Raw genomic sequence first — 14,972 nt, forward strand, 5'->3', positions numbered from 1 at the left:
TTATGAGAAGCTGCCTAGGCCAAAATTGAATACTTCACTTGCACATATATACCAGTATATATATATATATATATATATACATACACACACACACACATATACACACACACACACATACATACATACATACATACATATATATATATATATATATATATATATATATATACACACACACACACACACACACACATATATATATATATATATATACACGTACATACATACATATATACATATATACATATATACACATACATACATACATACATACATACATATATATATATATATATATATATATATATATATATATATATATATATGCACATATGTATAGCATAGAGGTAGCTATAGCTGGAGGAAAGGATGAGGGGATGTATGTGCGGGGGTTGATGTATGTGCAGCCTGCAGACATGGGGATGACCTGGCCCTGCGAGAGGGCTGAAGCAGTTGGCTGCGTCGTGACGTCATTGACGCGCGGCGTACAGGTGGCGCTGGGCGGGGAACCCGGAAGTGAGCGGTCGTCCGGAGCGGTGGCGGAGGTGGAGGCAGAGAGGAGCAGGAAGAACCTGGCTTTGTTGTCAGTTCGGCGCAATGGGATTTGTATCCGGAGTTCAGCCTGGCCCTCAGTCGGGACTGAAGAAGTCTAGGCTCTGATGTAGTAGGCAGTGTTGTGACGTCATCAGCGTGCGGCGGCCCGGCGGCGGACAATGAACTCGGAAGAGCGGGAGGATTTGAGCTGCCGGCAAGAGGGTTGATGGAAGTAGAGTCTGCATAGAGTTGGAAAGTTTGTCTTAATCATCGTTTCGTAGGAGTGGGACGATCGTCTCCTTGAGAGTTCACCGGAGGTGAGCAAACATCCGGCTGAAGATGTTTATCGCTTGGAAAAGAGCCACGTCCGAGTGGGCCATTGCATGGATGCGTGTGGAGCGTCTTCATCCCAGCTGATCAGAAGCGCGGTGTCTGGAGGAGAAGGGTTCCATGCGGATGTGGTGGTGAAGGAGATATCTCGTTGGTACTGCTGGATCTAGTCGTGGGCGGTATGTTGCCGAGGAACATGGATCACAGAGCACGGGCGGGAGGTAAGACAAATGGGAGAGAAAGGGGTTAGACACGCTTATATAGGTATCATGGATGTATTATAAGAGCTGGATACCGGGCTAAAAATGGCGCCCATTCAGTCCTATAGGAATTGCTCGCCTGGCGCATAAGCCAAAAAAAGTGTCTAGCTTCCGGGTTTGCTTCCGCATTGTGCGGCCCATTGAATATGCACAGTAGTGTTTCCCCCGCTAGCCCCGCCCTTGAGCTCCCACTCGACCCATAGACTTTACATTGTGATGATGTCACGGATTTTTAAATCCCTTTTCTCGGCTCAAGGGAAGTTTGACAAACATAAAACCTCCATATCAAAAGTTCATAATAGAAAGAGTCATAATTGTTGTTGTTTGCAGTTGGAGGGGTCCTGTCAACAGTTATACAACAGCGTTTTTCTCCCTGAAAATAGAACTTTTCCAAAATGGCTTCCAGAGTGTGTGGTGTGCTAGCTTGGGGTTGTAGTGTGTACAGGGAAGATGGAGCTTTGAAACGCTGACATATTGCTGACTAAACAGATGGTGGCAGTAGTGCGTAGTAGAAGAAACACGACAATAACAACAATGGTGGACAACATCATGAAAGTGTTGTTCTCTTTATTGTCTACTTTGATAGCTTGTGTAGAATTAAACATAGCTATCTACCATTTTTCTCTGCTGAAACTATTGTAATTTGCTCGCAGTAAATGTGTAATGTCAGGAAGCCGTTGCTTAAACGGAAACAGTATACCGTTCCTTCTTCGCTGGTTTTCTGTAGCTGACTCCCTTGTCTATCCTCCACACATGCCCAGTTGAAGGAGAATTACCTGTTATGGTGTTTTAATGTGAATGGAGGTATTTGCAGAAACATGCTGAAACTCCTGCTGTGGACACACGTCGTTTTTGTAGGAAAACAGCATTTTGGTATTTAGCTAGCTTAATGTAGACGTAGTCTTAGTCTTGTTTGAAGACATGTCCTGGACATGTGGAGTTCAAATGATTCACTGTCTTTTTCATGTGTTTTGAAAAGCTGTTTTCTGAAATCATGTTGAAATGGTAATTATGCCTTTCATTCAGCATATATTTATTCTATCAAAACACGAGTCTGCTTTCCATTCATCCCGTCTTGATAACATTTTGACATCACTATAATGGCCACAGCTCTCCCCCCAAACAAACATGAAAGAAAGATCGAAGATGCTACAAATAACTGAAACAGAATTTCATGCAATAACATGACACCAGCTAAGTTTCATTATTACCACATATTACAGTCAGTAGCCTCAACAAAGAGTTAACGAGTCTCACCTGGCTCATTAAACACCATGGATGAACAAAAAGCTGATTGGAACCGGGTGTGCTGGTGTAGATCACAGAGCATGATGAAAGCTGAATTTGAATATACTATTTGCACTTCACACAGCTCTTCTAAAGCGCACTGCTCGATGTGACAGTTAGCTGTAAGATATGGCTGTCTTCACATCACCACAGTGGCCAGAAAAGCATCAGGAAAAAGGTCTTCAGCTGAATCTGTAGCTGGTAACGTTTCAGTCTGAGATGCTGACATGACTGGGGCCTAGCACGCCAAACTTGTAGACGAGCCAACACAAGCAAGTGACGCCTCACAGGCTTTGTGAGATAGAGGAGAGATGGAGATCAAGGCAGCTGCGGGAAGGAGAGGCAGAGTGTGACAGAGTGAGGAAGAGACTACAGAAGATGTTTTGTACCTGGATATTTGCCTCAAAATGCTTTGAATTAAATCTCCATCACTCATTATGAGTAAGAAAAGAGGATAAGTAAGAATCCATCTCAAGTTTGGGTTTACAAAATGAAAAAGTTTGGACCCGGAGAATCCTCATAATCTAATTTGTTCACATACATTTCACATTTAACAACTCAGATACTACTCATACGATTTTTATGAAATCTCGGGAGATGATGCATCTCATCACACCCTCGCACTCAAGCATCCTCAAACTCATACCGTCACATCTTTGCTGGTGGTTTAGTGAACGAAAACAACAAGAACTCTAGAGCTTGAGGTCCACGTTCAGTTTAACATTAATTAATGGTGATAATAAATACCCAAATAAATCTGTTTTTGCAAAATATTATTATTAGAAAAGAGTGAAATGTATAAAGAGCAATTCCACAAAGAAAAATGTTTCCCCCTTTTCTCTTTCAATGGACCTCATTCACTAATATGTGCGTAGAAATGTTCTTACTTTGCTTACATGCAAAATCACCATCGGATTCATGACACATGTGCACCGGCCAGTTTTGTTCTTCTTGTGCGTATGTTAGTGAATCATTAGTGAATCGTTCTAAATTGACAGGCGCGTGCCCGCTATCGGTAATCAGCATACTACCACGCCCCCATTTCTCTATATAAGGAAAGCTCTGTTGGAGTCACGCAGCAGTGGAGGTGTCACACATCGCAAACAGGACGGTGATAGTAAAAATTTAGAAAAACTTTACTGCTATTGAAATGCAAACAATAGCTTTAAAAGCAGAAGCCAGAAAATGCATATTTGAATGGTAAACATGTCGTTTGCACAACTGTTTGGAGCTTGATTGTGAATCCTGTATACAGCCTGCATACCTGTTGCACCACTACCACACAGTACATCCATAACAAAATAAAAAGTTGTTAAATGTGTAGATCTGTGGAATTGATCTAAATAAATCTCTGCCTACCTTCTCTGTGCCACTACTGAACTGACAATTTTATTGTACTAATAATTTCATTATATTTATGATGATTATTTATGGATTACAAAGTCTTAGCTATTAATTTTATAATTAGTAAATAGTGTATTATTAGCAATTTCACACTTGAGTATATTGTATATTTAGGCCCAATCGTTTTTTCAATAATTATAGTTATAATATACTGTTTACATTGGGATAAATATTGACTATATTGTCTTGGGATGTTTATGATTTGTGCATTCACATGGTCTAAGGCAGTTCTAAATTTGTTCGCAGAGTAAAATTCAGGTAAGAACATATTGATGAATCCCGGATTTGTGCCTAAAACATTCATATGCACGGTTTAAGTACAAATTTGTGTGTACACACTTTTTGTGAATGAGGCCCAATGTTCTCACTCTGAAGTAATCTCCTTCCCACCCAGAACACCTTCAAACACAGCAAAACATAAAACTCATACATATTTATACCTAACTCAGCCTCACAGGATCATGATCTAAACATCAAGGTCCCACATAGAAGGAGACAAGACCACAAGATAATCCTATATACTGTATATAAAGATGGAGGTAACGAGGTGTGATGTCACCCATTGGTTTCCATTGAAGCCCAGAGCTGCAGTTTACGGTCGGCGCCATCTTTTCTATTTGGAGCCAGGACCTTCAGAATAAGGAGTGCGGGGTGTTTCCTTTCACGCTCTAGAAAACACGTTAGCTACTTTAGCTAAATTGTGCTAACAGGGCAGGTATCATAATCAAGTAACTTAAACTTAAACTTAGTGAAATATTGCAACAATAGCTTGACACAGTGCGAGTTCCCAGAGCCGGGGAGCGCAGCAGGTGAGCCAACTTTCAATCACAACTGTCAATCAACGCCCACTGTGCAAACATCAAAGCTACTATTAAGTCTTTAAATCTTATTAATGGAGCAATAATTTCCCAAATGACCACCAGCACACTTATTAGGCCTGAAATTAGAGATTGAAATCATAATGACTCGTTGAAAAAAATGATTGATATTTCTGGAGAGAAGTTGAGGTTTCTCAAGTTGTAAAAATGAATCCTCATAAATCATCAAATCATAAATATGAGAGTTTGCCATTTAGAAAAAGAAAATATGTTTAATTTACCTTTCAGGGAACACTTAATTTTCTCCAAGTTAATGGGAAAAAAAGTGTCTTCGAGCTCCTGAGAGGAGGCTTACAGAGTCAAGTGATGAGAACCTGAAATAACTTCAAGTGAATGTGTTTGTCATCTAGCTGGGGGCTATAACTGGAACCTCCTCCTGAAGCAGCAGTGGGGGTCCTTCAGCTTGGAGGTGGAGTCGATTGGGCTTTGGGGCATGATGTAGCCCTATGAGCAAGGCAGACTGAGTCAGTTACATTTTAAACTGTCCTTGCCGAGGCATTTCTGAGTATGATAACTGACTCACAATCTTTAAAATGCATCAATGAACATGAATCATGCATCATTCAATTATTTGTTACAAGTATTGAGAATTGTTTTAGTCAGTGTTTCTATAATGACAGTGGTCTTCATGACAAGTCTTTATCAGTGTAACCAGCATTTCATTCATACATAGTGAGCATCTTTTACAAACACAAACTCATATTTGAAGAAGGATGTTAATGTGTGGATGGAAGTGGTCTAAACATGCACATGCTGGAGGATTCCTCTCGTCTTATTGCGCAGGATGATACTGCAGCTCCGCTACGGATTCACACTCCAACCCACCTTGAAACGACTCCATCTAGTGCTGCATTCATGTCCTACGAGAAAATCTGGACTTTACAATAAGCCTTGCACGGCTAAGAAGTTTTGTGCATGGATCCTGATTCCCCATGCACACCACTCACGCTAATTTCAGTGTCACTGATAAACACCTAGGCTGCATTCAAGTGTCAGTAGAGATAGTCTGTCTTTGAAACAAACAGAATGAGTGATTTTCATTGCATTTATTATACAGGACAACCACCTGTTGGATTTTGCCATCATGTGGTTGGCATTGTGATGTTGTGTAGGCATTGCTACCTTACTGCAAACAATGAACACATTCTTTAGAAGAGGTGATTGGGCTTCTTGTCTTTGTAATAGGCTGTTTAAGTAATGCAGTCTTTATAGCCCAACCACTCTCTAAAGTTACCATGTTTCTGTAATTGATCGTATGTATTGATAATAATTTCCCCCGTTTTAAAATTTATGATTTTCTCTTGCTTTCTGTGATGTTTTTCCTTCTTGCTTCCATATAAACCACTGTTACTGTACTTTAAAAAGTAATTAAACTAATATAATTGACTTTTTTTAAACAAATTTTTTTTTTTAAACAAAAGTTATACATTTTGCCATCATATTAGTAACACAGATTAAAACAAAATCCATCCCTTCTCAACAGAGAAATCTCTCAGCTGATCGCCCCCCTCCCTCACCTTTACAGTAGTATTGTTGCTTGTATTACGTTTAAGTCCGTTGAGGGTGAAAAAAGCTCATAATGAGCAAGCAGTCCTCCTCTCTAGCTGTCGTAAACACTTGAAGTGGTTTCTTTTCACTGAAAACTGGAAACTCTTAGTATTCCCATATGCAATGAACGCCTCACTGCAGCGGGGAAACCGACAGCATAGGTAACCAATGAGCGGCCGCATCCCTCCCACGTCCATCAATGAAAGCAGTGCGGAGGCGGGACCGCGGTTATCTAAAGGCTCGCACTTGGTTTCACAGCATCGTTTGCTCTCGTCTCATTGGCGCAGGTGATCCGTCTCAGGATGCGAGAGGAGCGCGGAGGAGAGGGGCAGAGAGAGGGGAACGCGCCGATGGAAAAGTGTCCAGGGCTCGGTTAACAAGAAAACAGGATACCGGCCGCCTTTAGTCTGTCCTGGGCCACTCGGCGATGAGAGATTCACCGAAAGGGGCACTTTGAGATATGATGAGGTTTATTTGTGGTTGGCAATAGTACTATGATTTGGTATGTGGCCACTTTGATAGCAAGTGTATTCAGCACCCGAGGAACGGCCGCTCAAGGTGAGTCGAAGTGCAGGATGTGTAAGTTTTAACCTGGCTTCTTTTTCTTCTAAAAACATTCTCCCTCTTGTCTGTTTGCTAACTTTTGATATGTCGCTTGCATGTTTAAATGTCACACTTTACGTCATGAAGTTCATACGTATGTTCATCACCGCACCTGAGAGCAGCCGGTCCGGTTCACCGACTAATGAATTAAAACGGAGCTTCGCCGCGGAGGGTAGATGGAGCTCCTTTGGTTAAAGCTGTTTTTTTAAAAGAGGGGAACCTGTTTGTTCCTGCTGTAATACATCATGGACATGCGTGGTTTTCGGTGATAAATGGCACTATCGGAGTTGTGACGTGCTCGGCTTCAGAGTGATGGATACTGCAGCTTATTTGGGTTGACATATTCCTCCCAAGACGCGTGAGTTTGCTCTCCCGCCGCTGCGGGGCATGCTGCGGGTAGCCGCTGGACTGCAGCAGCCGGTTCCACTGAGCCGCACACCGGCTGCCAGCCGTTTCTGGAAATGTGAAGGCAAATGTGATTAGTATGGTGCGCTGGTGTAGATGTCATTAAAATGCTATGAGTGGATTAACCTCTTCCTGGGGAGCTGTCTCTGCTGAACCTGTAGCTGTGTCCGCTAGAGGGAGCGCTTTCTGAGCCGGCACAGCTTTGAGGTGAATTGAAACAGCTCCCAGCACTCTGAGGCTGTTTATAAGTCAGTCATGCGTTGGTGCAACTTTTACCACAAGTATCATGACTTCACGTGAGCTTAAAACCTATTTAACAAGCGTTTTGGCTTGTTTGTTGAAAGCAGCTGAAGTGCAGTGTGGCTGAGAGATCCTTCAACCAAGCCGCCTGCAGCCGACCCTGACCTCTGACCTGCCTGCAGAGAGGTGATAGAGATAAGGGACTCTCCCTATGTGGGTTTAATGTTATTTATGTGAAATCTACGGGTCGTTCAGAAAAGACCTCCGTAAAGTAGGGCCAACCTAGAATCAGTTTCACCTGTTACGAAATAGATATTTTCTCAGCTCACCGATTATTCGTCCAGTCTAGTACAAGACAGTCAGATTGCTTGTTTTGTCGAACCAACAGTCCAAAACCTAAAGATATTTAGTGTACTATCATAGAATTCCAAGAAAACCAGAAATAATCACATCTGAGAAGCTATAACTGTAATTCTCTGCGTTTTTGCTTAACTATCACTGAATTTAAAACAAATTTTCAGTCAATAAACTAATCAGTTAATCAACTAATTGTTTCAGCATCAATTGTAAATGACATCATCCTGTAGTCAGCGGACCCACATGTAACGACTCATACAAGTTTCTCTCACGTCGATGACGACAGGGAGACGTGGCGAGCAAATAAAGCTGCAGCAGCATCGCACTTTACTCTTAAAAAAAAAAATTGAATCCCTGCTATTTTCACCCCCGTCCCCTCCCCTCCCCTCCCCTCCCCTCCTCTCCCCTCTTCTTTCCCTCGCTTCTACACATTTTAAAGAGAGAGGAGAGATGGAGGAAAGTGGGACAGCGTCTGTGCTTCAGCATCACTGATGAGTAGCGATGAAGAGAGGAGCGCTTGATGAAGAAAACAAGCCTTTCATCACTGCGTTCAACTTTTGACACTGAATCTCGCAGGTTTATATCTGTTTATTTTTGTTGATATCCCTCTGGAATGCGACTGAGCTCCACTGGCTACACGGCATACAGTTATGTAATGTCCTGCCTAAAGAGGATACGCTTAAGTGTTGTTTGCCAAAGAAAGGAGACTTAGGGAGATGTTTTTAAGCGGCTTCCCTCTTTTCTGCCATGGGTGGGACAGCAGGCAACTAACTTGTGGACGGCAGTGAGGAGATACTATGACTGGGCTCGTTCTGAAGACTCTCAGTAGTCCAGGTCACGGTTATCCAAGGAGGGTTGAATTTAGGGCAGCTGGACTCGGTTGTAGATCCTTGGAGATGTTTCACCTCTCATCCAAGGGGCTTCTTCAGTTCCTCCTTCACTCCTCTTTCCTCCCTACCCAGAATATGTACATTGTTGTCCTTGAAAGAGTGTCCCTCATATTTCAGGTGGAGGTAAACTGTTGAGTCTTGAGGAGTTGGCCCTCCTGTGTTGAGCCATGCGTTTGTTTAATGGTTGTTTCCCTGATATACAAGTCTGTGCGTTGGACTGCATACACTAGATTGCTTTTCTTGTGTTTGGGTCGTCTAGTAGCGTCTTAAGCTAAATTCAGTTTTTATTTATATAGTGCCAAATCACAGCAGAAGGCAGCAGAAGTCTAGACCATACTCTTTACTTTACAGAGACCCAACATTCCCCCCATGAGGAAGCACTTCAGGTGTCTACAACCAAGTCCAGTTGCCCTTGATTCAACTCTCTTTAGATGTGACTGGGCTTGTTTGTGTTTTGTAAAGACAGACAGTCAGTCAGTCTAACTGGTTATGCATATGGTCCTTGTCCTGTGCTTTAACACATCGATGGAGCTCTCAGGGCTCTGCAGCATCCATGCGTGTACACACACACACACACACACACACACACACACACACCAGCCGGCAGAAGCTGCAGCATCCTTCTGGCCGAGCACTGCTGTTTCAAGCTGGCAGCTGGCAAATGCCTCGACTTTTGCCAGTGATAACCCTGGACCCCAGCCAGACTCGCCTCTCTTTCCTCACCGTTCTCCCCTCCTCTCCGGTTTCCTCTCCTTCTCACCTTGCTTCATCCCTCCCTCCCTCCTCCCACATCTGACTCTCCCCCTCTCCTCTTCCCGCGTCTCCCCTTCTCCGCTCCGTCCTGTCGTTTCCCCTCTCCCGTACACTCGGGTGAACTCGCTTCCCTCCAGGTTTCAAGTGGCCTCTCTCAGCACGGCCGGGTAGCCGAGGGAAGGGAACATGGTGGGTTGTGTTAATGGAGGCTCAGGGCGCGCTCCACAGCAACCGTCTGCTGCCATACGCAGACACACTTGTTACCCTTACCCACACACACACACAACACACACACACACACACACACCCCCTCAGGGAGCAGTGTGTCTTTAACCAGGATCTGAACATATGCCCACTAACAGGCTGTCTGTCCCACACTAAGTTGCACTAATTATGACTAAGCTGTGAGATAAATGCCACTCGCTTGCTTGATAAATACATATGCCACAACATGCCAAGAGGGCATAGGGGTGGAGGAGGAGGAGGGGGTGTTGGTTATTTGGAGGATCGTGGATCGGAACAATGTATAAAATAATGTACAACATCTTTATTTACAGTTCAAGCATTGAACACTTTTCTTTACACTAAGAGCAGTTTTGCACAGATATGCAATTTCACAAACAGATGATTATCTGATTGTTGCTGCCGACACGATGAGAGCTGAAACAATTAGTCAATCGCTAGAAAATTAATGTCAGAGTATTTTGATAATTGAATAATTGTTTTAGCAATTTTTTAAAGCAAAAATAAGAGGATTTGAAGCTTTTGTGTATCATACATGATAGTAAACTGAACATCTTTAGATTTTGGAGGGCTGATCAGACAAGACAATACATTTGAAGATGTCGCCATAAGGTTTTTTTTTAATAGACAAAAGGCTAATCAGCATGTTGAGGAAATAATCATCAGATTAATTGATATTGGAAATAGTCATTAGGTGCAACATTAAATATGGTACAATTACTGATAATATTACTTATATTCCACAAGAATATCATCCTCCTTGCTGCTGATGTGTAGAGAGGAGGGGTTGGGACGTAGCTAATCAGGCTCAGCAGTTACACACAGCAGCGTCTCATTTCTGCAAGTTTAACTGGCGCTTATTCAACAGGTGTCTCACTGCTTCAACACCTCTACTGGCCTCAGATGAGAAGTTTTCAGCAGACTTTGAAACCGGTGTTGCTCCAAAAAAGTGTTTTTTCACTGCCGATGAAGAGGTGAAGAGTTGAAGAGCTTTTATTATGAGCTGTTTGTGTGGTTTAACCAATGTCAGCCAGTGCTTAGCTCAGCACTTTGGACAGAGATGATGACACACTTTGTGCTCACTGTTGGGAAAAACCCACCTGTGAAGCAGCAGGACGCTACAGAAGACTGATCTACTGATAGTCTTCAAGCCTCCAGATAACAACCTGTTTGTGCCGTTCCACAAGTTCTGTCAAGAGAATGTGTTTTATTGTGCACTAGAGGTGGAGTTTTCTCTGTCCATGACAAACTACATTTGACAAGAATGTTACCGGCAGGTGTCACCTGTAGTTTTTATTTGTGTTGATCCACTAAGCTGATGAGAAAAGTATTGCGTTTGCTCTTCCGATCACCTCTGCAGGTGAATGATTGGATCCTGAATGCTTGTTGTCTGTGTTTATCTCTGGATATGTTTTTGCTCTGATTGATTACAGTCTGATCCTCTCGGGATCATTAAAGCTGCATGTTTGTTTGAGTGAAATGAGATTCTGAAGCTACAGAGAACTTTTGAACTTGTTTGTGAGACTCTGTGTTGCTTTCTCCCCAGTTGGAGTGTGTGTGTATGCATGTGTATTTTTGGGTAAACTGTGTGTGTGTGTGTGAATGGAGCTGTGAAGGAGCACTGGTGCCTAATTAATTTTATTTCCAGAAACTTTGCGGGTGTCCCTGTGTTTTTTTTGTTGTTTTTTTTTTGATGATCCCTACAGTATGATCATTTAATGAGTCTTCACTGTAAGTGGGTGGCTGCTTGGCTAAAACAAAGCTGCTGACCAAGAAAAGGGAGACTTGCGTGTCGTTCACAGCCAATTTACTGTAAATCATGTGGGTGTTGGGAGTTCTCTGGCTGAAGGACTTGCTGTATATGTTGAGTCTGATTCTGATTAGGGAAGTTCCAATCTGGCTTTTTATGCCTCTGCGCCAGCGGCAGCCGTGGCCTGAGGCGTCGTGTTTATGGGTTGTCCGTCTGTCTCATTCTCGCTGAATGCGATATCTCAGGAACGCCTGGAGGGAATTTCATTACATCTGGCACAAACATCCTCTTGGATTAGATTTTTGTGGGCAAAGGTCAAGGTCACTGTGACCTCACAAAACATGCTTTTGGCCGTAACTCTAGAATTAATACGCTAATTATGACAAAGTTTCACACAAATGTCTAATAGGAGAAAATGATGACATTTTATATCCAAATAGTCCAATTTTGCCCAAAAATACACTTAATACCTTTTATTAAATCCCTTCAAAGTCTTCACTACAAATATGATATGAGTCTGGACAGACGTGGATGTAAACTACAACTTGACTGGTTGGTGGAGTCATATAACTGCAAGGCGGGATTTCTAGTTATTGATCTGATACCAATCACTGCTGTTAATGACATAATGACTCAACATGTTTCAACACAAAATTCAGAATTTCACCTGTTCACTGACTTTTTCCCCCCATCAATCTATTTTCACGCTCTCAAAACTTCAAAAGGCTCACTTCCCTCCTGTAGTGCACATAAAGTTCAGCCTCTTCGACCAGATAAGTGTGTGTAGGTGTGCATTACTTCTCTCAGAATCTTCTCATTGAGTACGACGGCCTGCACTGATCCTTGTAGCTTCACATAAAATGTTTCTCTAATTCCAACATTTACCTTCCTGGATTGAGACAAAAATGATCCCCCTCATAGTGATTTATGCTGATCATATAGAATATCTAAAATAAAAATAGGCTATTTAAAAAAATCTACATGAGAAGTCATTAGTGCAAACAACAATAAAGTCAGAAATGGACTTTGACTGTCAGCGCTCGTGTGACAGTAGAGATAACACTGAGTCTAGGCTACGTGATGAAGAAGCATAAAAAGAAGACAGAAGTCCATCATCAAAGCAGACTGTTTTCTTCGTCTGACAAGTAGGAATGTACTGTAGCTTATTTGTTTTTATGATGACAGCACGTTGTGCTATGCATGTTGTGATTATTTTCTATTCAGTATTGAAGTTTGCTGTGCGCTGCATATAGAGCTGAGTTTTAACAGTGACTTGCAAGAATGACATTAATAATACTGGCACATCTGGCTGAGTGGCGCTATCCATGGTACTGAAATAAGCATTTAACCTTTTGTTTTGTTGTATGTATTTGATGAATTAAATTTTGAAAAAATGGATCAAAATACTTCTGTGAATGCAGTGGTCAAGTTCAAGTTCTGTAGGAAGGAGGCACATTCTCTAGTTCAACTTTCATATCTAGAATTCAAGTCTATAAACTGAATAGTTTTGAACCAGGACCTTCAGTGCTCGTTTTAAGTAAAGTTTTTGTTTTACCTAATAATATACATCACCTGTCTGTTTGGTGTTGGCATGGACACTCCACTTGGGATTGTCTCATCCATTGCTTGGCCAAATGGGGCTTAAAGTAGCCAAAGTGTCAGTACAATTACAATGTCTTGTTACCTCGTTTATCCTCAACAGTTCTATACGTTTGCGGTCGTTGTGGCCACTGAGCTGTCGTTTTCTGTGTAGACACTTAAAGGTTTGATATTGAAAAATTGGTTGTGTTTAATTATAGACTCTCTGTATGGACTGTATTTAAAAATCTATCATTTTAAATAGAGTTTTTTTTAAAGACAATGGATAAAATGTAAGTGGAATCAGTTGAAATGACCTTTAACTTGGTACGCACAGTTCACAGATGTTTGTGCAGTATAATCAGCTGCGGACAGTTTGTGCTCCATATATAAGGGGAGCCTTCACTCCCACTGAGCATAATAAAAAGTAGCACCCCTGTTGCCAGGGGCAAATGGCACACTTCATAAAAGTCACCAACCTTTAGATGTCAATCAGCCTGGTATTTGGGCCAAGGAGCAGCGACTGGCGGCTGCTGTCGGGCCCCCGAGCTCCCAGCAGCCTTCATTTTGGTTCAGTGAACTAGTCTGTGCTTGGCTGGATGGATTGATGGAAAAGATTATCAAGAGATGCTTCATGTGTAGTTTTAGATCGTTGTGCAGCACCGCCAATAATGTATGAACAGTCCACAGGGTGTTGGTGTTGTACTAAGGTCAGCGCGTTTTCTATTTCAGTCCCATCAACCCAGAGAGACGTCAGATTCATGTTTAACAGGATTATTAACAGACAGACAGATTTACCTTCACTGCTGTGTTCCAATTGTTTCAATTTTTCAGAGAGCGATGTTTGCATTTTATCAGTATATGCCTTTAGGTGTGATTAAATAATATGACTAAACAAGTATTGACTTTGAAGTTTGCCTCCTAAGTAGCTTTATTAAGCTTGGAATAGTTTTATAGCCCAGAAACTGTGAACACAACAGCTGATTTTGCCTTCCAGTTAGTAGCTGTAAGTGTTGTGCTTTTGTATGTGTCTGCACCATCACTCAGCGTCCTGGGGCTGTCACTTAAGTCTTGTCAGGGGAGGACAGGGTTGCTTCTTTAGTATTGCCTCCCTGTGTAACTTCAATTATATATCACCCCTGAAAGGAGCAATGAGCTTGCAAAGAAGAATGTGTGGGTCCGCTGGTGTAGTTCAGCATGAATAAAGACTCTATCTTTCTAGTTGTCTCTCAGCTTACATTAAGACAACTGCTCTGTTTTATCCAAAACTGACTCCCTTATAACTCCCTCACAGCTACTCCTCAGATCTGCGAGGCACTAAAATAGATCATGGTAGTTATAGGTAGTGTGTGTATGGCATACTGATCACCATCAAGTATTTGACTCGGAGCAGCCCTTGCAGCACAGCGCTTGGGGAAGGTATTGCTTTCCGGTGTATGTGTTCTGAATATACTGTACCAGTGTCCTTTAGCTGACTCATCTTAAAGCTGTCCAGCTAGTAATTGCTGGAGCCCTTCTGCTGCAGTCAGGGCACAAAGAACAGGCACATCATCAAAACACTGCCCAATTGTATTGACGTCTTGTTGTGCCGCTGTGGAGAGAGAATTGAAGATCCTATCTTAGTTGAATTCCTTTGATTAGCACCGGACTGCAAGTCAAAGCAAAGTGATATTTCACTGTTGTTTTTTAGTGCCCATATTTCTGTTAAGGTGCGTTTCACCATGGAACTGTGATTATAAAAATCCCAGTCAGCAGAAGAGAAATAAAAGCTATAAAACAAGAGTCTCTTGGAGGCTCTGCTTTGAGCTTAATGCTCACATTGAATGTTATAATGGGTACTATGACATCTAATTATAGCCTGTTAGCATGTTATCATTTGCTAATTGACACTAAACATCGGATATGATGGAAG

At 42.1% G+C, this 14,972-nt stretch overlaps 1 protein-coding gene across 4 annotated transcripts in view; it reads left to right on the top strand.

Annotated features, from left to right (window-relative positions):
• The first annotated feature begins 369 nt into the window (after window positions 1-369).
• The window catches only part of LOC121910731 (protein turtle homolog B-like), a 155,339-nt gene continuing 140,736 nt past the window's right edge, over window positions 370-14,972 (top strand). For 3 of the 4 annotated variants that reach the window (XM_042432030.1, XM_042432031.1, XM_042432034.1), the window contains exon 1: window positions 6,493-6,799. In XM_042432030.1, the coding sequence (XP_042287964.1) occupies window positions 6,736-6,799 (64 nt within the window). In that variant the 5' untranslated portion in view covers window positions 6,493-6,735. Of the gene's footprint in view, window positions 1,086-6,492; window positions 6,800-14,972 lie in introns of those variants that run through there. The other variant, XM_042432032.1, reaches the window with a different exon arrangement.

The sequence above is a fragment of the Thunnus maccoyii genome, chromosome 13, assembly GCF_910596095.1.
Source record: "Thunnus maccoyii chromosome 13, fThuMac1.1, whole genome shotgun sequence".
NCBI classification, from domain to species: Eukaryota; Metazoa; Chordata; class Actinopteri; order Scombriformes; family Scombridae; genus Thunnus; species Thunnus maccoyii.